We start from the raw sequence: 22,408 nt of genomic DNA on the forward strand, positions 1-22,408 counted from the left end.
GAATGATTCATTTAAAAACTCAATTATATCATGACACTTTATTGTTCAATGACCTCTCAGCATAAAATTATAATTATAGTTAAATTAAAACTCACTCTAACAACTAGACCTTCTTATATATAGTAACAGTCACAGTCTTTTATAACTATGGACATGGAGTCTCAGATTTCAAAATTTGTTACTTTTATTTTATTTTATTAATTTATTCATATTCCATCTCAATGGTTATCCCCTCCCTTGTATCCTCCCATTCCTCCCTCCCTCCCATTTTCCCCTTACTCCCCTCCCCTATGACTGTGACTGAGTGAGACCTCCCCTCCTGTATATGCTCATAGGGTATCAAGTCTCTTCTTGGTAGGCTGCTATCCTTCCTCTGAGTGCTACCAGGTCTGCCCATCCAGGGGACGTAGTCAAATATGGGGCTATTTGTATTTCATACATTTTAAGAAAATACCTTTCCTATCTTAGTGAGTCTAAAATTCTGAATGTATATCAATATCTATCATATCTCATCTTTATCAATTTATAACATTTATCTAGACCTGAAAACATAACCCCTAAACAACTAAGCTTAATTGTAAGACTAAACTAGCTGGTATTCAACCCCATCAGAGACTTGAGAAGGAATAAAATTAATTACCTAAATAAACTGGAAGTGCAGGTTAGCAGATTCCGAAATGAAAAAGATGACAGAGACAGTTTGCTGCCTGAACAGTTAGTCCAAAACTTTTTATAACGTTGGAGCATCATCTTCAGCCTTCTGCCCCAATATATCTGACAGACCTATTTGTGACACAGGAACTATTGAGGACTTGCTGACTCTGTCTTGGCAGAGTTTGTCCATCGACTCTGCCTGAATCCAAGCTTGTACATTTTTAAGCAGAATTCTGTCTGTGGCCAAAGTGAGGACATTTTGCCCAGTGGCTTGTTTGCCACATTTGAAGCCACCTCCATAAGGAGCTTCTTTGATGCTCATCATCTTCTTTGAGGTAGGCTGGGTGTTGTTAGGGGTTAATCTGTCTTGTTGTCACCATTTAGTCATTTTCTAATCTCCATAGTTGCTTAGAGACAAGCTAACAAATATATACACTTTAATTAGAATATGTTTCTCTTTCACTTAAATATCTTTGACAAATATACAGATGTAGAATTCCTTCTGGGATTCCTGCATGCTTCTAATTTTGAAATTAAAAAGAAAATGACTACAAAAATATATATGATTTGTCTATATTACCTCAAATGTGGTATTATGGAATTTAAGAATTGGTTTTCCAGAAGTATTTCATTGTAACATATATGAGTTTTGCATAACATAAACAAATAATTATTACAGTTTGATATACATTCTCTCATTTTTTGAGTTACATTGAAACAAACAAAAAACACTATTTTCTTTTTATTTTATTCCTCACAAAAAATAGATGCTCGGAAAGATGATCAAAGTTGGCTTTAGTTCACGTTAAAATCAATGCAATTCTAAATACAAAGTAAGTAACTACAAATTTATTTACTTAGCTACCAATTCTTTAAAATAAGTACCACCAAAACGTACTCTTTAACAGCGGGATAAGTTTTCCTCACATTCACTGTACTTCATGTCTGCCTCATGGTAGTAAGTGTCAGGAAGTTCATCTGCGAGTCACAGCCTCATCCTCTGGTAACTGCTTCTTGGTGGCAGTGGACAGCAGCACCAGTGAACTGCAGTTCCTGTTCTTAGTATGCTCTTCTGGGTCACCCAAAGCTGCTGCCTTCCTCCAGCAAAAAAAGGAGAAACCACCTGTGTGGTCTTGGGGAAGACTGTGGACCTTTTCTAACTCCTGGGAAGGATGGGATTTCTTGGTAAAGAAGAGAGGGCACTGTACTGTGTGATTCTAGAGTACTTTCCCCGCATACTTTTCTGGGTTGCTGGTGTGGAGCCATGGACAAGTAGGCACTTTCTATGCTTTGTTAGATAGTATCACAGTGGCATGCATCCATCTGGAAAGTTCATCCTTGTAAATTGTGTGTCTTGGTCCCGAATGACGTGTACCTGATAGATTACCGAGGAATGCCAGTTTAGCCAAAACCGTACGTTCATGAGGCACGCTGGCAATAATTCTGCTTCACTGAACACTTGACTCGGAATCAGAAGAAACACAACGGAGAGAAAATGTGAACCCTCTATCCTTTGTGCAGATTCCAAGTGGCAAGGGAGCTAGGGCTTCTCTTAAAATTCACCCGAGTCCACCATGCAGCAAGGCTTCATGAAAATGGGGGCGGGGGCGGGGAGGGGAGATGGAAAATCTCTTTGATAGAGCCTTAGCTTTATCCAAGGTTGGCCCGTTCACACTGGTGAACGCCTCCATGTTCAGTACATAATGACTAGAGAAGAGTGATTCCTTGTGGGGAAACTGTCTACTGACCTGAGTTGCGCAGGTCTGAACATCCGCAGTGGAGAGATTTCTGGGAAGTACCAGGTTACACGATAAGCTATAAGAAGCTATGGAACACGTTCGACGTGGAAGACAAGAGCTTCGCCAAGTTCAAATCGCTGCCTCAGTGTGGTACCCAGCGTGGCTCACCCAGTGTAGTAACAATACAGATGTTTGTCTTCTGTCTCACTTTTTTTTTTTTAAAAGAAAACTAATACCTTCAGAGAGGTATTAGTCCTTCCCATTTAGTTAGTTAAGGCACGGTTAAGATACAAATTTGGTCAAGATCCAGATTGAGGTATTACTGGTAAATAATTTTAGTTGCGTTCAGTTTTTAGCTAAGTTTCAATGCTGATGGAAGCTGCCTAAAAAAATTACTACATTTTCCTGTTGTATCAGCTTGTGGCCTGGGTGCGTGTTTTGGGGGGAGTTGCCACTCAGAGCTCACACTGATGACTGAGAGGGTATTGTGAGAACTTACAGTACTTTGGGGAAATCATAAATTGATAGCCTTTTCCCTAGAGGAAACACCCATAATGATTCAGGAGGAACTATTCCCAGGGTGCAACACTGTAAACAAGTATACTGATGCCCAAAATTCTGTTTGAGGGTATCAGTTATGGTAAGACTACAGTGGCCAGGCTGAAGGCTAAATTAGCATAAATACTAAGGGTGAGCAATATGATCTGGAAGAGACTGGGTCATGGTAGGTATAATGTACTCCTGAAAGCATGTCCACAGGTGTGCCATGGCTTATGGCCCAGTTTGACAAGGAGGCTTACTTCACACTGGTGTTTTCCCTGGAGTATACATCATTATCAAAGCAAATTAGATTTTGTTTACTCTTTTGATGACTTAAAAGACGTTTTTGGACAGGCATAAGAAAGAGAGGCGGGGAGGGAGGGAGAGAGAGAGAATTATTATTGTCTGCAAGTACTTCCTGCTAGTGTTTCATGGTTTTCCTAAGCCAATCATGGTAAAGTCAATTCAGAGTTATGAAATATTCTGATTCCTAAGCAGGCAGATGTGGACTTTAAGCTTTCTCTTGACGCTGTATTGAAGTATAGCTGATAAGCTGAGAAACTATATTTAATGTATGATGCTGGGTTAGCTCAAATATACACTACATCTAACCCTAACTATGGTATATGAGTACGTAGTGGAGAGATGGGGAGAGAAAAAAAAAAAAAGCAGAATAATTAGAGCACTCTGAAGGGAGGCGGGACTGGAGACACATGGGTGGAGAGGAATAGCCTGTATGTTTGTTTTTACCCTACGTAGTGAGTTTTCACTATCGTAGTTTCAAAAAGCTTTGAGAATCAGGGCCAGAATCGTGACAGTGTTTGGCTACAATGCCTAAGGCCTTGAGCTCAATCCTCTACAGCGCAATTCACAGATACATCAAATTGACCACAATTAGGAAAACAGTTCTAAAGCGGAGCAAACATGCAATCAAGCCAGAGTAACAAAAGTAGAGCTCTCAAAAGGACAACGCCAAGATTCATTTGACTACTTTTAAGTTATTTTTTATGTGTATACGTGTTTTTAAATTTGAAACATTTTAGGGTTTCTTTTTTTTTTTAAGAGTGATCTTCGTAGATATATTTCCTCCGGTGTCCTCAATTATAAGTGGCCCATTGTGAGCCATGAATCAGAAGAATGGATGGACAACAGGCAGTTTTGATTAAAGATAGCTTCAGAGGATCCAGCATGTTCCAGGCCCAGTGACAGAATGCTCACAGCATGTACCAAAAAATCTGTAAAATAGGCTTCCCTAATAATGCTTACCAGTAATTCACCTTGAAGACTCCATTTCTTAAATATAAGTCAATTCCAGCTCAAAGACAGTAATGGTAAGTTCTTTGTTATCGTAATACTAAATCTAATGGTCTCTACTTATGAGGAGTTGTGACTCTTCATAAGCCACGGGGACAAAGAGGTTCCACATAAGGCTCAGGGTCCTCAAATTCATAACAGTTTCTTCAGAGACTGAAATATTCCACATTACAGGGACATTCCTTAAGCCAGAAGGTAAACAGCTCAAAATAGCTTCAAGAACGCCCTGAAACTGACCAGATTCGCTAGACCCTTTCTTCCCAAGGGTAAACAACCAAACTTCTGAGAATCACCCTGAAACGGGCCAAGCTGTTAAGACCACCTGAAGACCAGGCCAGCTGCCTTGAAAAAGCAGAACGCAACCTAGCTCCCTGGAAGGGGTTTAAGATCAACTGAGTGACTTGGAAAAGGCAGTTTTCCAATCTGTTGAGCTGCCTGAAGGCTGTGCAGTGTCTTCCAGATTCCCAGCTTTTGTGAGCTGTCACTCATGCTGGGGTGGGCTTTGGTGACTCAGCTGTCTTTCCAGTTACTTCCGCTCCTGTGAGTAACCCCTCACTCATATTGCTGTAAGGACTCTTGTAAAGGCTCGAGGTCAGAGAGAATGTGGTAGGTGAAATGGGCAGGTTCAATCCACAGCAACCTGAGTCCTAAACTCTGCCCTTCTCAATCCCAGTAGCCATCCCTTGGCCACTCTTTTTATTATCTATTGTAGCAAGGATTTCCAATCCTCTGACATGAAAATCAGGAACCATCAGACAGAAAAGAGGTGAAAGCAGAGACCAAAGAAGGGGAGGAGACTTCAGAAGGAGGACAGCCGGATACCGGTGCCTCCAATTCCTAACTGCAGAAGTGAGAAAACAAAACTTGTGTGTGTGTGTGTGTGTGTGTGTGTGTGTGTGTGTGTGTTTAATTAACGTAACTCATTCACTTCAGTTTATATTACAGCAAATTTTCCAGAACACCAAATTACAGCCTCTCGATCTAAAAAATGTCACCTCAGTTACTGGGAATTACAGAGCAAGGATGACATAGATATCTCCTGAGAAACTTCTTCAATTATTAATGGCCCAGAAACAGCATAGTCACATCCTCATTTGGCTGTTCACTTGAGCAGGCTGAGCTACGAGTGAGTTTTGCTAGGACCTTCAGAGATCTTCCTGTCCGATAACGGCTCCAGTACACCCTCAAAATGAATTAAGTCATTGTTTCTTCTACCGAGCAAAAGAAAGTCTGAGAACAATGCATACAATCCCTTAAGGGTGGAAAACATGCACTTCTTTCTCCTCATCATACTGTGAAATTTGAAAAGACTAATGTGATTATGTATCTTTGACCAAGACAGTAGAATTGCCAAATTTAAAAAAAAAAAAAAAAAAGTGCCAATGCAAAGAGATTTTTCTAGGACACTGCCCAACAGTTCAAGAGGAATAAATTACTACCCAAGGATGGAACAGCTCAGCCAAGCACAAAAAAGTTTCCTTCCTTAGATTTAAAAAGCAAATGTACAAGCTTAGTGTATTATACACAACATACTGTTTTCATTATTGTGAAAAATATGACAAACTCAAGAGCAGAAAACGCAGCTGTGAGTGGTTGATGTTCCGCCCTTGCCTCTGTTCTGTCAAGTCAATTTTTGCGGTTGGCATCATGTTGGCGTCTTTCATTACTTTGCTTGAATTACTTTACTTCTTCCCCATACTGCACATTTCATAGCAGTGCAACTGAGTAAGTTACTCTGCTGCCTTTGCCCTGATGGCAATTCATTCCCTAAAAGCCACCAGGAGAAACCTGCAAACAACCGAGTGTGAGAAAGCTCTCTGGCTTTAAAAGCTGTTCAGCAATTTTCAGCTATTTTTCGGGTGAAAATTTGAAATCCATTTTCTTGGCTTACACTGTTCGGAGTGTTCTAGCCTTTGTTTTATTCTCCAGTGTCATCTTCTGCCATTGCCCAACCCCCTCCAATAACTCAAAGTCCAGCTTTTTCTTCTGTTTTATTTCATTGAAAACAGTGTTCTGACTCTCTCTGGCTCTGCAACTTTAGACCCTGGTTTGCACAACCCCTCTTCTGTCGTCACTAACATCTTTTCTACTCGTCTTTCCCCTTTGATAACAAATTACACTTCTGAAGGAGACCTGCCTCTCCTGCCTCTCTAAGTTGAGCTCCCCTTATACAACCCTCACACACATGCCTGTTTCCAAATGAACATCCATTTCCTCAGCTAGCTCACATATCCCCAGTGGCTCGTGGGGGTTACAGCTCTGATGAATAAGTTATACAAACAACATGTGCATAATTTATTAACCCAGTGCTGCTGCAGAGCTATTGTTCTCAGCAGATGTCAGTCAATATGGGAACATGGGTATAGACGTTATTCTAATTGTCCTTAAAGGTATCTATAAGAGGAGGATTTCTTTTTCTTTTTTTCTTCTTGTCAACAGTTTACCACCACACAAACACTGTGTAATGGTAAATTTGACCATTTAGATGTTCTTGTTACCCAAACCTGGTTCTTGCTGTTCAGAAGATGATGAAATGATTTATTAGTTTCAAACCACAATCCTAGCTTAATCATTAGTGAGACTACAAAGTTTCCCAATACATATTTTAATTATTAAACGGACTTCTATTTCCAGACTGGAATGTGAGGAATTTTGTGTCTTCTACCCCTGGATTTGAAGCCTAAGTCCCAGAAACATAGAACACTAGTATAATATTTAAAGATGGGACCTTTATTTCTTAATAAAATAATTCATTAATTCCTTGAGAATTCTATACCAAGTACTGTATTATATTCATATCCCATTTCTCCCTGTAACTCCTCCTAGAACCACTCCCATGCCCCTAATCTCTAATTGTGTGCCCTCTATTTTTGTTGTTGTTGTGGTGTTGCTTTTTATTTAAATTTTTTATTTTATTATATTTTTTACATATACATATACACAGAAATAAAGTAAACTATGTACAGCAGGAAAAAAACCACAAAACAATTATTAATTATATAAATGTTACAATCATAGTAATTTCGCTATTTGTATTTGGCAAACTTGAAGAAAACCTCTTTCCCATCTTGGTGAGTCTAAAATTCTGAATGAAAATAAATATTTATCATATCTCATCTCTATTAACTTAGAACATCTATCTAGACCTAAAAACATCTTAACCTCTAAACAAATAAGCTTAATTGTGAGACTAAACTAGCTGGTCTTCAACCCCATCAGAGCCTTGAGAAGGAAGAAAACGTAATTACCTGAGTGAAGCAGAAGTTCAGGTGAGCAGCTTCCAAAATGGAAAAATGGCAGAGACAGTTTGATGCCTGAACAGTCACCCAGAACTCCCTATAACGTCGGAGCATCATCTTCAGCCTTCTGGCCCAATATATCTGGTAGACATATTTACAAGGCAGGAACTATTGAGGACTTGCTCACCCTGTCATGGCAGAGTTTGTCCATCGACTCTGCCTGCATCCAAGCTTGTACATTGTTAGGCAGAATTCTGTCTGTGGCAGAAACAAGACATTTTGCCCAGTGGTTTAAGACCACTTTGTGCTTCCCACATACTTCTCAGTACTGGGCCATAAGCTGGATTCAACTTGCCATGGGCCTCACTCTCAAAGATGCTTGAGTCTCCCTCTCCTAGGATCTGTTACCTGTCCATAGCTCCTCAGTTAGAGATGAGGCCTGTGAGTCCCCTTCTGTGCAGAAAATGTGCAAGTACTCTGAGCATTAGTGTCCTGAGTGTGGCTCTTGCTGTGTCTAAAACACAGTTTCCCTCAGGTACCTCCCAACCTCTGGCTTTTGGAATCTTTTTGTAAGGTAAGAGGTTTAAAAGGGTGATTAACTTAAAACAAAAACATTAGGACAACCCCTAATCAAGTCTTTCTGATCTCTTTTTATGAAGAAATTTGGCCACTAAAAGAAGATATCAATGAGACATATATGCTGTGAGAGGCAGCTACCTGCAGGCCATGTAAACAGGCCTCAGAAGAAATCAAGTTTCTCAAATGTTGACCTTAAACGCATAGCCTTCAGAACTGAAAGATATGAATTTCTACTGCTACTAATCTATAAAATTTTCTTATAGAACAATGATTCTCAACCTTCCTAATGCTGTGATCCTTTAACGCCTCATGTGACCTCATGTTGTGATAACCTCAACCATAAATTTATTTTGCTGCAATCTCATAACTGTAACTTTGCTACTATTATGAATAGTAAAGTAATATTTGATAGGCAGGAGATCTGATATGTGACCCCAGTAAAAACATTAATTTAACCCCCGCCCAAACAAATTGAGAACCACTGATATAGAGTCCCATCAACAGTGTAGAAGTGAAAGTTCTAGAGTTGAACTCTACCATCATGGTTTGATCATTCATTTAGTGTTTGCAACTATGTAAATAATTCATTATCATTAGTGCCAGGCATGATTCACAGAATGACAATTTGTTCTCCTTTTAGTGGCTCAGGAAATAGAATCAGAAATGCCTAACTACTGGCTTAAGCTCTCTGGTAGCTAGCAAAGGGAAAGAGAGGCTACATTAATAAAAAAAAATTAAACAAACAAAAAACCTGGATACAGCTGAGCATCACAGGAAAGCAGTGGCTTTTGACTCATATGGCTTGTATAAGGGCCCAGATTCATTGCCAAATTTTGTAGTGATCTTGGGTCAGGTCACTTGTCTCCCCTAAGCCTCAATTTCTTCATCTATAAAATGAAAATTAAAGTAATGCTTACCTTATAAGTCTGGTAAATGGGATAAGTGCAGATCTTACAAAAGTGCAGAGATTTACTAGGCACTGAGCCGTAAATTGCTTCTATCTTAGTCCATTTTCTATTGCCATAACAGACAGAGGATGCTGGGTGGGTTTATTCAACTCATCTTCGGCAAGTTCAAAGTTGAGAGGTTGCATTTAAAACAGGCAGAATTTGAGGACCATAACAGCGCACTCAGCTATAATCTCTTTTTTCTCTATGTATAGAGCCACTAGCACAGTGGTGAGGGCCCCACCCTCATGACCTCTGGGATTTGAATTACTTCCTAAAGGTGCTGCCTCCAGATACCATTAGCATATGACTAAGTTCCCAACACGCACTTCCATTCTAGAAAGACAAATGGCTGCCAGTAGAAGAGCCATAACCTCAGAGTTATCCCCAATTGCCTTCAAGATTTTGCTGTTTGTGTTGCTGCTCTTACTATCTATTTCAGTAAATAAATTGCCTGTTTCTACATTTATTCACATTTAACAAACATAATGAAGCAAAACATATGTAGAAATGATTAAATGCACTCATGATAATTTTATCAAAACAAAGTGTTTTAGTTAAAAGAAAAAAAGACAGACAGAAAAAAAAGAAAGAAACAAACAAAGAAAGGAAGAAACAAAGAAAGAAAGCTTGTTCTACTCAAAAGATCAGCCTGAACCAAGTCAAAGCATACTATTTCAATTTTCTATGCAGTTTTGCTGATATTGGACCAAGTTCTCCAGACTCCTCAAATCTGTTTCTCTCATCTGTAAAATAACACACAATAATAACTACCTCACAGTTTGGCTGTAAATAACAGATGCAATTATACTTGTATAGTGCTTAAATATAATAGCATTTATATAACTTGTGTCGTGCACCAGTCACTGGCCTGTGCCCTTGAGTTGTATTCATTTAACTCATTACAGTCTGTACAGCACCTTTACAAATAAGTACTATTCTTATTCTCATTTCGACAGTGAGGAAGCTGGGCTTGGGGATGCTAAAACAGCTTGCTGAAGGTCATGGGGCAATACGTGTTGGATGTGGCCTCAGGATGTCTGAGCTATTAGCTATTTTGAGATGTCTACCCTGCCCCCGTCAGTAAGTGGTGAAAATTCAATTATTTTGTTTCCCCTCGGGAAGAATTATCCTGATTTAAGTTCATATTTTTGTTCCAAGAGATCTTGCTTAAAAGTATAAAACAATCATAAGAATGGTCTCACAAAGTTATATTAATGATAAACCTCAGATTTCTCAACCCTCTTACCGTGAACCACAGTTTTAGTAGCAACTCCCTGTGATGGCAGACATATGTAGCTCACGGAAATGAAAGTTAGTACAGTACACACAATTCACAGGGAAGCCACACAGGATAAAGAATGTTTTGTTATTTTTGTTTGTTAGAAAAGAATGTACAATGAGCTGTAGATATTTTTAAATCAAAATGTACCTTTCTTATAAAATATATTACAGAGTTTAAATATTTTTCTAAAAAAAATAATAATTTTTTTCAGATTTTAATATGTGAAGAAAATCACCACAGTAGCTGAAATCTTATCATTTAGGCAAGATTTTCCATCTTCTTTTGACACAACTTCTGTTTACCTCTGCTTTTCCACATCCAGTATGCATTGAGCACACACACACACACACACACACAAACACACACACACACACACACACACACACACACACACACACACACACACACACACACGACTGGGCCAGATGCTGGAAGGCATTCAGAGAAAAAGGCACAGCCTTCTGTGTAGGTACTCGGATTGTAAACTAATTACAGTCATTCATAAGCTGGATTTTCCGGACAGGGATTTGACAGCTGAAGACAAAAACAGGTGAAGAAAATGGGAGGAGAGCAGTGAGCAATCCTCGCAGGGCAAGGGCTTGAGGGTGGAGATTCAGGATGTTGTAGATGATACTGCTTCTGGGAACGTACTAAGGGGCTACTAGATAAACATACAGTGTTGGTGACATCATATACTGTGCCCTGGAGTTAAAGAATTGTAATCATTATAGTATCTCTTGAGTGCCTTTTCTGGTTTGAGTGTGGAAGCAGAAACGAAGAAATGTAGGGGGCCAATAAATTCAGGAGCCTAAATGCTGTTCCTATCACCAAAAAAACAAGGTTCGCAAGAATTGGTGTGTAGTGGAAATTGATAAAGAGGGTTGGGGGTACTGATCTCAAAATCCTAGGTCTTCTTATGTGCTTCTTAAAAAGTCCTTGTTTTCCCCTATCTCACATGTATAATTTATGAGCAATCTAGAAACAATTTGTTAAGATTAATGTGTATCATGCTATTATTCTGTGCCAGGCCCTGTACCATGGGCACTGCTTAATTCTTACTTCACAAATAAGGAATCTGAGCCACAGTAGAGGAAGCAACACCCTCAGGGCCACCTTAAATCTGGCCCGTGGATGCTCAAACTCCTGTTGTTCTCCCTGATGCCAGTCTCTTTAGTCAGAATCAATTCTGTCCTTCATTAAAAGGAAAAAAAAGTACCCTCCCAGTCTCCTCAGTTGCTACCCAGCCCATGTCCTGTAAGGGCGGGCTTGATTCTAAATCATCTACTCTGCCCTGGTCTACTTTCTCCTAAAATTTCAACTCAAGGTGTTGTGCCTTCTAGACTCACTCATGCTAGCTACTCCTGCCCTAGCAAATTCAAAAATCTTTGGCCAAACTTTGCACTTGTGATCATCAAAGCACTCGGAACATCTCTGTGTCATCGAGCGCTGCAAAGCTGCTCTTCAGACACCTTCACTTAAATTTCAGTAGCTCTTTTTTCCAGCTCTGGACAGGTCCTTCCCAGGGAAGAGCCCTTTCCTTGTCTTTTCCTGTGTGCTGCACATGCCATCAGCTCAGGCTCTCTGTTCTTTCTTCCTTCCTTATTTATTTATTTATTTGTCTTTGCAGTTCTCTCCTTCAACATAAGCCCTCATAGATGGTCACTGGTGAGTTCCCTATGCTTCAGTGCCTGGTCTTGCACCCAAATACATAAGGATATGACTAACTGAATTTAGTGGGTTACTTGAAAAATAAGAGGAGGAAACTTGGAAGGGCCAAGTCACGTTTCCTTGTATACATGCACGAAATTCTCAAGAATAAAGAAAAAAGTTAAAACACAGCCCCTCTACTTCCTTTTCTCAGTACAATGCTGGAATATAAATATCTTCTTATATTCTTTTCTCAACCTTTTTTTCCCCCAAGATCTAGTTTCGAGGCAACTTTGAAACCAGTTGGCTTAACACCAACTCTGTATTTTCTGCAGCCTCGCCAAACACTTCCCTGAGGAGCCAGGCACGTTCACCAAGGTTTCCTTCTATAAGCAGGCAAAGCACACAAAGAACGCATTCTGCTGTTAATCTCGGGCTTCCCGGACTGCTCAGTTTTCTTTGTTTATGAAAAATAAATGCCAGTGAATTAAACTGACAGAATGTGCTTTGAAGCCTGCCGCTGTGAACGTGAGAATGGGAGAAGCTTAATCAGAGGACCTGTGTCCTGGCACACAGTCACCCTGGCTTAGAGTCAGCGCTCCAGTTCCTCCAGGGCGGGGGTGGGCTGGGGTCGGGGTCGGTGGGGGAACCTTTATCCCAAGTCTGGAAACTGAGCCTCGCAAGCCAAGGCAAGCCGAATGTGTAAGAGTCCATCCACCAAAGCCACAGTATGCCAGGCCACGATCGACGCTGACAGTCTAAGTGAAGACATGACTACGGACAATTCAAGACCAATTGACACTGATCTTAAACAGGAGCTCCAAGAAGATTCTTAAAGCTCCAGCGCTAGAATATGATTCAGGTTTCTTGGGGTCAGAGCAAAATTAAACTCTCGTGTCAATATTTGTACGAAACACCAATAAATAAAGGATTATCTTTGCTCACCCCATCCCACAATTATTCGTTTTTGAGATGCCAGATTATGCAAAAACTTTAACACACACACACACACACACACACACACACACACACACACGACAACATCCCTAAAATTTTCTTTTTGTTCGTTCCTTTACTTGCTTGTAGTTTAATATTTGTTGAGGGTGGAAGGAGAAATCCGAGTCCCGGAGTCTCTCCCTTGCTTTCCTGTAAGATTAGCCTTTGAGTAGTTCAACAAACTTTTTAAGAAAGTTTTTCTTCCCTTGTCTCTGCCTTTCCTCTGTTATCTCAACGCCTCTCTGCAGCCAGAGGCTTGAGAGCAAACCTTGGCGGTGATTCTCCAACAGCTGTAAGCCCAGAAGGCAAAGATGACCTCGCCCAGACCCCAGTGCTCAAGGGCAGGTGACACGACGACGACGGTTTCCTAGGCGCTGGCTTTACAGTTTCATCCCCGCCCACTGGCAGGAGCTCCTAGGGCCGCTGCACAGGCGCGCGGAGGGGGCCATAAAAGCTGCAGCAGCAGCAGCGGCGCAGAGACGCGGAGCTCGCCCACCACCCCCAGAGCAGCGACCCACCATGCACGTGAACGGCAAAGTGGCCCTGGTGACCGGCGCGGCGCAGGGCATAGGCAAAGCCATCGCTGAGGCTCTGCTGCTCCACGGCGCCAAGGTAAGGACTTTTCCGTCCACCCACACGCCCCAGAGCTCCCGGGGTGCCGAGCCCCAGGCTCGTGAGCGGACCTCCAACGCTGCTGGCAGAGAACTCGAACTTGGATGAGCACATTCTGAGGTCTAAGATGGGAGCGTCTTGTTTATTCGTCGCTTGCGCGTCTGGGCTTGGTGGCCGGAGTTGCACACAAGACCTGCTCTCTCTCTCTCTCTCTCTCTCTCTCTCTCTCTCTCTCTCTCTCTCTCTCTCTCTCTCTCTCTCTCTCTCTCTCTCTCTCTCTCTCTCTCTCTCTCTCCCTCTCTCTCATTTGTAGGTAGCGTTGGTCGATTGGAATCCTGAGGCAAGTGTAAAGTGTAAAGCTGCCCTGGATGAGCAGTTCGAACCTGAGAAGACTCTGTTCCTCCAGTGTGATGTGGCTGACCAGAACCAACTGAGAGGTAAGACTTGGGCAATCGATCCATAGACTCGGGAACACGCCCTGAGCAAGCAGCAACCTGAAGACTGTCGGGTTAAGGAGCCTACGAGGCTGAGAGCCAGCATCCTCTCAGCAGAAGCTGTGACCTTCTAGCTCCAAGGCGCAGTTCTGACTGTTGCGTTTCTTTCGGACAGCCCAATGCTCATAAAAACTAAGGGAAGATAGGAATGCCTAAGAAATCCTTTTACTTTAGTCACTCTGCAGAGTGTAATGTAATCAGAAGTCTTTTGTGTATTCGAAGACAGTGCTGCTACAATAATTACTCAGAGAGGGGACAGACTGAGAAACCGTGGTAAGCAGCTTTCAGAGAACTGGGAGACTCAGAGCCAATGACAGTCATAGGCAGCATGCCTCTCCCTTAAATGCTTCAGAGTACAAGTTCAAGGATCATGGTCGCAGGCAAAGCCAAATGCTTTGAGCCACATATTTTCTCTGGGTTTTCCCCTCTAAGATGACACTTAAAATAATAACTGTGTGGTGTTATAATTAAAAAAAAAAAAAGAAAAGAAAAGAAAAAAAGTAAGGAAAGGACTCTATCTCTTTTTCCTAATGTTTTCCTGTTTTTCTGTGATCTCTTAAAATAGACCCAACTACTCGTGAAATATCAGGAAGAATATTGGCGTCGGCAATACACACTGGCTGTATAGAGGCCTCAAAGGATTTTCATAAAGATCATTTCCTGGGGAGGAGGGGTGGTGGTGGTGGAAAATAATGGTGTTATTCAAAGAAATCACGTAAACTGGTAGGCACATTTTAAATGCAGAAGTCAGAAAACTCTAGAATTTCTATTAAAGGGATGCTGGATACTGCGCTCTAGGTTTCTCAGCTCTTAGAGAATCCCATGAGTAACAATGGACTGATCTGCTAGAAGGCAGTGAACCTGAAGTAAGGGTAATTGAATTAAGGAGAATGCTATTAAAATCTGAATGTGCTATTATTAGGGAGAGCAGGAATGAGTAGATCAGATCTTGAAGAAGAATCATACCAGAACTTACTTTGCCAGAGCATAGCTTTATCAACAATGTATTAATGACACTTACATTCAAAGACAGTCATGTCAAGTCCCAGAATACATGCTGCTGGAACAGGGACCATAATTTATACGGCTTCATACATGACACTGAATATGTTATTTTTCCTGTATTTAAAATGAGTACCATGGCTGTGAGCATATTCCTTAAGCATAAATAATTGTGAGGGAAACTCAGACAAGTAATAAATGGCCCAGAAGGCCTGTCAACCAACCATAAGAGGTCCACATGTTGAGAGACCTACATACATAAAAGGAAAGGATGAAAGCGAGTGTCACAACTTCAGAACTTAATGCTGCCCACAATTCTTTAAAAAATGTTTATATACACTGACTTTACACACACACACACAGAGAGAGAGAGAGAGAGAGAAAGAGAGAGAGAGAGAGAGAGAGAGCACTGAGAGTGTTCTTGGATACTATCCAGAGACGTATAACTTAGCAAACTGAAACAGCACAGAAAGTTCAGATGGATTGTGGAGCGTACCATAGCATGTGAATGGCAGAAGGAGCTAAACTTAAGTCTTTTGAGCCGAGATCTCAGTGGAAAGCAGAGGAAAGCAGATGGCATGGGAAACTTTCATGAAAATCTAAACAGTGGCAACCAAGAGGGAAGAAAATTAAGAAAAGTCAGACATATGCATCTAGTAACACAAGTGGGGCTCCAGTCCCTGAAGAGAAATGAACATTAAACCTAGGTTGGAAAAGGTCAGGGACAGATTAATACTCCTGGACCTTTTCTGGAACCAATGTAAGATTTAAATGGTTTTGAAATTGCACCAAAAATTAAACAAGTTTATTAAAATATTATTATTTTTGTTGTTTTCCGGTTTGGCCCAGTGAGTGTAAAATGATGTTTATGCAAAAAAAAAAAAAAAAAAAAAAAAAAATCAACTGCATGGTAATTGCCTCCCCAAATATATTTGATGGCTGTTAATAACTCTATGAATTTATTTCAGTCAAAAAAAAACTTTGGATTGATCTGTCTACGTAAAGGAACCTGTGTTCGCTTGTAGGCCTGAGAATATGTTTCTGCTACATGAAACAGCTATAGAACACAGTTGTCTATAGTTTGAACTAATAGAAGTAGAATGAATGTGACCACGTGACTTGTTAAATCTATAGAACTATATAAAAGACTGCTTTAAGAAGTACGAGTTTCCCAACACTAAGATCATAAAGCCAACTTTCAACTGGCTATAGATGGTTTTCAAGACATTGATATGTGTTTACACACTGCACTGAGTTCAATTCTGGTCTTGGGATCTGTGTCAACTTTCCCAATTGAAAACAGTTTTATACAAAGTCATAAGGTAAGGTCGTAATGATAATAAGAGAGAAGAACCAAGTAGTAAACATGAAAATAACATTAACACAAGGAAACCAACTGAATAAAATGGAAGCTTTTACTTAATTAAAATATGATAGTAATGGATTTAAATGCATGAGTAGTAAAGTTAGTTTAATGCTTTACATATAAAGTATAGCTTATTAAAGGGGGTTGATTGAAAGGTGAGGGGCATAGCTCCTGTGTAGAGCCCTGGGTTTGACTTTTGCTGCAAACAAACACAAAAATGTATAGCCTCTACCAAGAAGTACCAACAAGTTCTTAGGAAGAGAAAGATACTAGCTGCCCAAATTGACCTCAAGAGAGCTCATAGTTTAAAATGCTCAATTCTCTAGTATTTCCTCCATCAGCTTATTGATTATGGAACTTTAATGTGAATTCAAGTCATTTAAGGATATGTTGAAGAGGGTTTCTGATGTAACAGGTATGCAATGGTTATACTTAGGTAACTCTAGGTGACAAAACTAGTCTACAGCTCTCTAACTGGAACAAAGATCATGACTATAGGTCTGACCTGTGGGCAAATCAGATATAAAAATCCAGCCAAACCTGGACATACAAGCCTGTAATTTCAGCTATGGAGGATGAAACATGAAGATTCCAAGTTTAAGGACAATCTAGGCAATTTAATGAGACCCCGAGTCAAAATAAAAAGTAATAAGATGCCTGGGGATATAGCTCAGTGGTAGAGTGCTTACTGAGAACGAGAACGTGTGAGTTCCTAAACTGAACCTCTAATACAACAATAACGTAGGATAAAATAATCAAAGTAAAACTAGTAAAATCCATTTCATCTCAAAGGAAAAATTTAAGTGCATATATGAGAAGTGAAAAATACCTGTCTCTCTTTTTTTTATTAGAGACTTTTAGAAAAGTCGTAGACCATTTTGGAAGATTGGATATTTTGGTCAATAATGCAGGAGTGAATAATGAGAAAAACTGGGAACAGACTCTGCAAATTAATTTGGTAAGCTATATTAGGCTATTTTATTGTCTAAAACTATTTACTATTATGTATTCTTTATGTGCAAACAGTTGTTACTATATCTATCAAATAACAATAGTGACCTTCAGCATAGAAAACTAGAAGATACAAAAAGCTAGAAAGTAGGCCTTTCATGAATATGAGGATATTTGATATTTATAGGTATGAAAATATCTTAAAACCTTAGAGAGGGATAAGAAAAAACACAGTTCATTGCGTTGTCAACCTATAGGCCAAAATAACCTGTCACTGGTTTAAGCTATAAACTATAAATTATTATATTTTAAGTGGTTGAAGAATTAATGACGTGAAGTACATGAATAAGTGAAACCGCAATTTCAGCATCTATACATATCTATAAAGTTTTATTAGAATACAGCCCTGCAGTCACTGTTATGTATTTCTGTATCTAGCTTTTTGCAATAATGGCAAAACTGAATGTTGTGACAAGAACCTTATGGCTTGCAATGGAAAAATATTTACTGTCTGGTCCTTAGCACATCGTGATTGCTCAACCGTGACTCAACTTACTTATTTTAAAAACAAGTCTTAAATTCTGGGAATAGATCAGAAAACAAGCTTAAAGAGACAATTGGACTTTGTAGTTAGTAAGACTTTTGCCATGAAATTCAGTAATTCTGTGTGTGTGTGTGTGTGTGTGTGTGTGTGTGTGTGTGTGTGTGATTTCCACAACATTTGAAGATGAGTTATCTCAGAAGTAAATGATAAGTAAGTAAAATTTTAAAATGGAGTTTTCAATTCATCAAATATATCACATGTGGGTTGATTATAACATTCTACGAACACCCTCAACGTAAGGCCACTGAGGATTAATAAAACCCAAACCTTTCTCCAGCACTGCAAGAAAACAAGAGCAAAAGCAGAACAAGAAGTGTGTAGCGAAAACAGAATGTCAGAAGAATTTTATGCAGGGCCACCATGCCCCGGATCAAGTTATTTTTACACTTTTGCACAGCAGCCAGTGTCAAGTACAACGCAACCACGTTGTGTGTGAGGATACAGAGTGCTGTCGCACGAGTGTACGCCTAGGGGAGACTAAGCTCAACAGCAGGAACTCGATGAGGCTGGAGAGATGGCTCAGCAGCTAAGAGCACGTGTGCATATTTGAAGCAGGCAACTAACTCATAACAAATACATCAGTTATCAAAAATAAGAGCGGGCTATGGCTTCCTTTGCCCTTGTCACAACGACTACTACAGTTCCAAAATGATACAACTAGGTCAACAAACTTTTAGCATAAGTCGAAGTTCTCAGAATTGCTTACTTATAATAAGCAGATAGAGGAAATAAGAATTGTATTCCCACATGAAGGAGGTGAATGTGTAAGCCTCTTTCTTATGTAGGTACAAAGAGCTCCAAAAGTCTGACAGATTCCTAAGTTCTGTAGTAGTAAAGACTAAAAGGTGGCATTTTATAGAACAAGCAGCCTCACGCATTTCTTTTTAGAAACTACTTGCAAAGTTCCAGATTCATACTTAATCTTTTGTAAAAGAAAATCTTACTTTATTTTGTTATATTCATATTCAAAACAAAATTGAGGCTTTCTTAGAAAATGCTAATTTATTACTTATGTTTCTGTTTATAAATGTTATAAAGTTAGGGTTCTGCTCATTTTTGTGTCAATTACACTTTGGCCTCATGTTATGGCTTGATATTTTATAAATTTCCATCACTTTCTAAAGAAAAAACATTCACATATCAAATAACAAACGCCAGCTTGCTCGCCTCCCTCAATAGTTCTGTCAGTTTGAACTTAAGTATTATACCAAGGATACTCAGAGCCTAAGTTCCTTGCCATCCTAATTTTTGGTACTTGGTTTTTCAAGTTAAATCCCTATTTGCTGCCTAGAAGATATATGATTAACCTTGTATTTCCAGATTCACAATTAGCACCAAGTCACTTCCTTTTGATTCATATTTACCCAGGTCTGTCTCCTCTTCCGTCCTTCCATTTGAAAATGTAAATAACCTTCCAATGTAAATATGCCTTCTGCTGATACTATACTGGGAAAGATTAGTGTTTTCACTATACCTGGGAACAATCTTTCTCTTAATATTAGTAAATTTATGCCACTTCCATTTATAACTTATACTTTAACGTTTTTTAATTTTTATGACTTTTCTATTTCTTTTGTAAGTTAATCAAACGGCTGTAAAGGTTTACGCTGTTGGGAAGCTACTTAAAAGCATACCTCATTTGCTACCTGATAAAACAGAAGCTTTCAATGTTCATTGACTTGAAATCTGGAAACTATTAAGAGTGTGTGCCTATAAATGTGTGCCACGTTCCAAACTCACTTAAGCTCAAGGATTTTATTTTTGTCTACATTCCTCATAAGAAAACACAAACTGCATACAAGCTGTTTTCTCACAACATCACTGATGACGTTCTTAATGGTTTCATCAGCAATGTGATGTCATCAGCAATAAATGTCACTTGAGAATGGACATCCTATTTGAACAGTTATTGTTTCGTTTATCTGAGAAAACAGCTGTCATAAACAATGCACAATGAAAATAGTTAATATAGAGAGTACGAAACAGTGGAGCCATTGTCACGATGTGGCAGGTTTTGGCTAATTCATCAACACAGAGGCATATTTGTTTTAAAACAAGCTGTTTAGTAAAAAAAAAAAAAAGTGTGTTAAGCTATAAATAGGAAATTCTAGAAGACCTAGGGAATTAAGTTATAACCCCTTCCCATACAGTTAGCTCTCCTGTATCCTTCTACTTGGAAAGTCAGTCAGCCTGAATTGTTCATGGGCTCTCCTGGCACAAACTATCTTCTTAGCTTCTGGTATTGTTGGAATGACCTTTGTTGACTCACACAGAAATTTAAAATATGTTACTTTCCTTCCTGCCTGTACCTATAAGAAATGCAAATTCAGGCGACCAACCCCTGTTTCTCCAACTTGATTACCACTGCTGGTATTGTGCAAATATTTCTTTATGCTTCACATACCTCTTTTTTAAATTCTGTACTAGATACATTTTTTTCCCTTGACCTTAGGCAATTTCCCCCTTCTGGATGTTTCCCCTTCAGCTCCCGCATCATAGCATAACCTCTGAGGTAGGAAAATTCATCACCTATCTTTCCCTCTTCTTCCTCCTTCTCGTCCACCTCGACTCCCGGTGGATTGGGTTCGGGGTTCATATATACTGAACAGATATTATGCCATTGTTCTATACCTCCATCCCCAAAGAATCCTCCTCAGAAACCCCGTACACCATGGTTCTACCATTCTCATAGAACTCTAAAGTGCATAAGTTCATGAGAACTGTTTGTTAGATGTATAATTTATACTGGCACAAATTAAGTTCTTCGGAGGCAGAAAATTATTTGTGTGTGTGTGTGTGTGTGTGTGTGTGTGTGTGTATGTGTGTGTGTGTTCCTATAGAAGCACAAAGAATATTTTCAGAATTCATCTGTAACTGTTACGATGCCTCTCTGTATTTTAGTACAATTTTTGGTTATTTGCCAAACCATCGTCAGTCCTTGCGCATCTTACCAGGGTTATCCCCCTTTTCTTACTCTTCACCCTGCTGGTCTCATCGGTTCTCCCCACACAAGAAATGCATGTGAGCATCTTTCAGTTTGATGTTTCACAAGTCATTTTGAGCTTCTTCCTTTGTAATGCCTCAGAGCACACCAGGAACGTATTAGATAGAATGAGTGTTTGCAAAGTCACAGAAGATCATTCTGGAGGAGGTAGATCAACGGCAGGCTTAGCTTCGAATATTGGTAGAGCAATTCTAGAATGTGATTCCTTTAACATTCTGAAGGTTTAGTGAACATAAACAATTCATCTCCATGCAGATGAGAAATGGAATTTAATTTAGACGTGCCATTATCACATTGAATTCTTTAGTATATTCAAATAAAAAACAAAACAGAAAGATGTCATCCATAATTTTTTCCAGAAATGTTGCTCGATTTCCTGGGGTGGGGGGGGGGGATAGTGGTACATATTCAGAATAAGTCAAAACTAAAGTTTAATCCTGAATTAAACAACTCATGATCTCTTGCTTTATAGCTCTGATCTTGAATTTCACAGTTGGTGACAAAAGCTAAGCCCTTCTCCTCTAAGGACTATTAAGAGTAAATAGATGACAATTTATGTGAAGAATAGAGCCCTGTTGTTACTACATAGAATTCAATAAATCATATTTCCCTTCTAGGAGTCAGATTATGTATTTGTGCGCTATCCCCTTTTCATATGAAGTAGAGTCCTCTAGCTTATCATGCCTCTAATAAGGAAGTGATTTGAGAAAATAAGTGGAGCTTTTGCTCCTTTAAAAAATACTTTGAGAGAATAGTTTATTATGGATTCATCAATGAGAGCTTAAGAATGAGAAAAAAGCCTCTTGTTTGAGTTAAGCCCACTTGGAGGCCAGCCACATGGCAGACAACAAACAAATGGTGGGTAGACTACCATTAGAGAAAGAGTAAAAAGTCCCAAAGTACCAGACAACAGCAGAGAAGGCTCTGGCCAGCACCCAAATTACACAAATGAAAAAGACGAAAAGGGAAAGTTACTCTTTTCTGAGTCAGGACTCAGAAACATGGGCAGACCCAAAAGAAATCTCTTGGTGGTGGGAGGGTCTGCACTTGGGGTGGGAATTCTGGGAGGTAAAAATGCATTGTCTCATTAAAGAGTTAATTAGTCCTCCTCTCTCTTTAGGTTGCCTAAAGGATTGTTCTTACATGGTTCCTTTTGTTGGCTTCAAAGGATATTAATGACAAATGAAATAAGTAACTATGTGCTGCCATTGATACCCTGTAACAATGAAAGTTGTAGTTGACTACATTGGAACAAGTTTGCTAAATAATAACTATCTCTAACAAAGCAGAAGACATAGTATTTAGCACTAAAACAAAGACAGAGTAATAAAAACTTACACATAAAAAATTAAACAGTGAAGAGAATTTCATAAAAGTGATCATCTCTATTAATATTGCTTGAGAACAGGCCTGGAGAAAACTCAAGGATCCTAAA

The 22,408-nt window shown here is 39.5% G+C and overlaps 1 protein-coding gene across 1 annotated transcript in view; it reads left to right on the forward strand.

Moving 5' to 3' along the window:
- Nucleotides 1–13,348: 13,348 nt before the first annotated feature.
- Hpgd (15-hydroxyprostaglandin dehydrogenase) overlaps nt 13,349–22,408 on the forward strand; it is a 30,184-nt gene continuing 21,124 nt past the window's right edge. The window contains exons 1-3 of the mRNA XM_051169541.1: nt 13,349–13,552; nt 13,866–13,989; nt 17,266–17,372. Of these exons, the coding sequence (XP_051025498.1) occupies nt 13,460–13,552; nt 13,866–13,989; nt 17,266–17,372 (324 nt within the window). The 5' untranslated portion in view covers nt 13,349–13,459. The remainder of the gene's footprint in view (nt 13,553–13,865; nt 13,990–17,265; nt 17,373–22,408) is intronic.

Source organism: Acomys russatus, chromosome 27 (assembly GCF_903995435.1).
Source record: "Acomys russatus chromosome 27, mAcoRus1.1, whole genome shotgun sequence".
Taxonomy (NCBI): domain Eukaryota; kingdom Metazoa; phylum Chordata; class Mammalia; order Rodentia; family Muridae; genus Acomys; species Acomys russatus.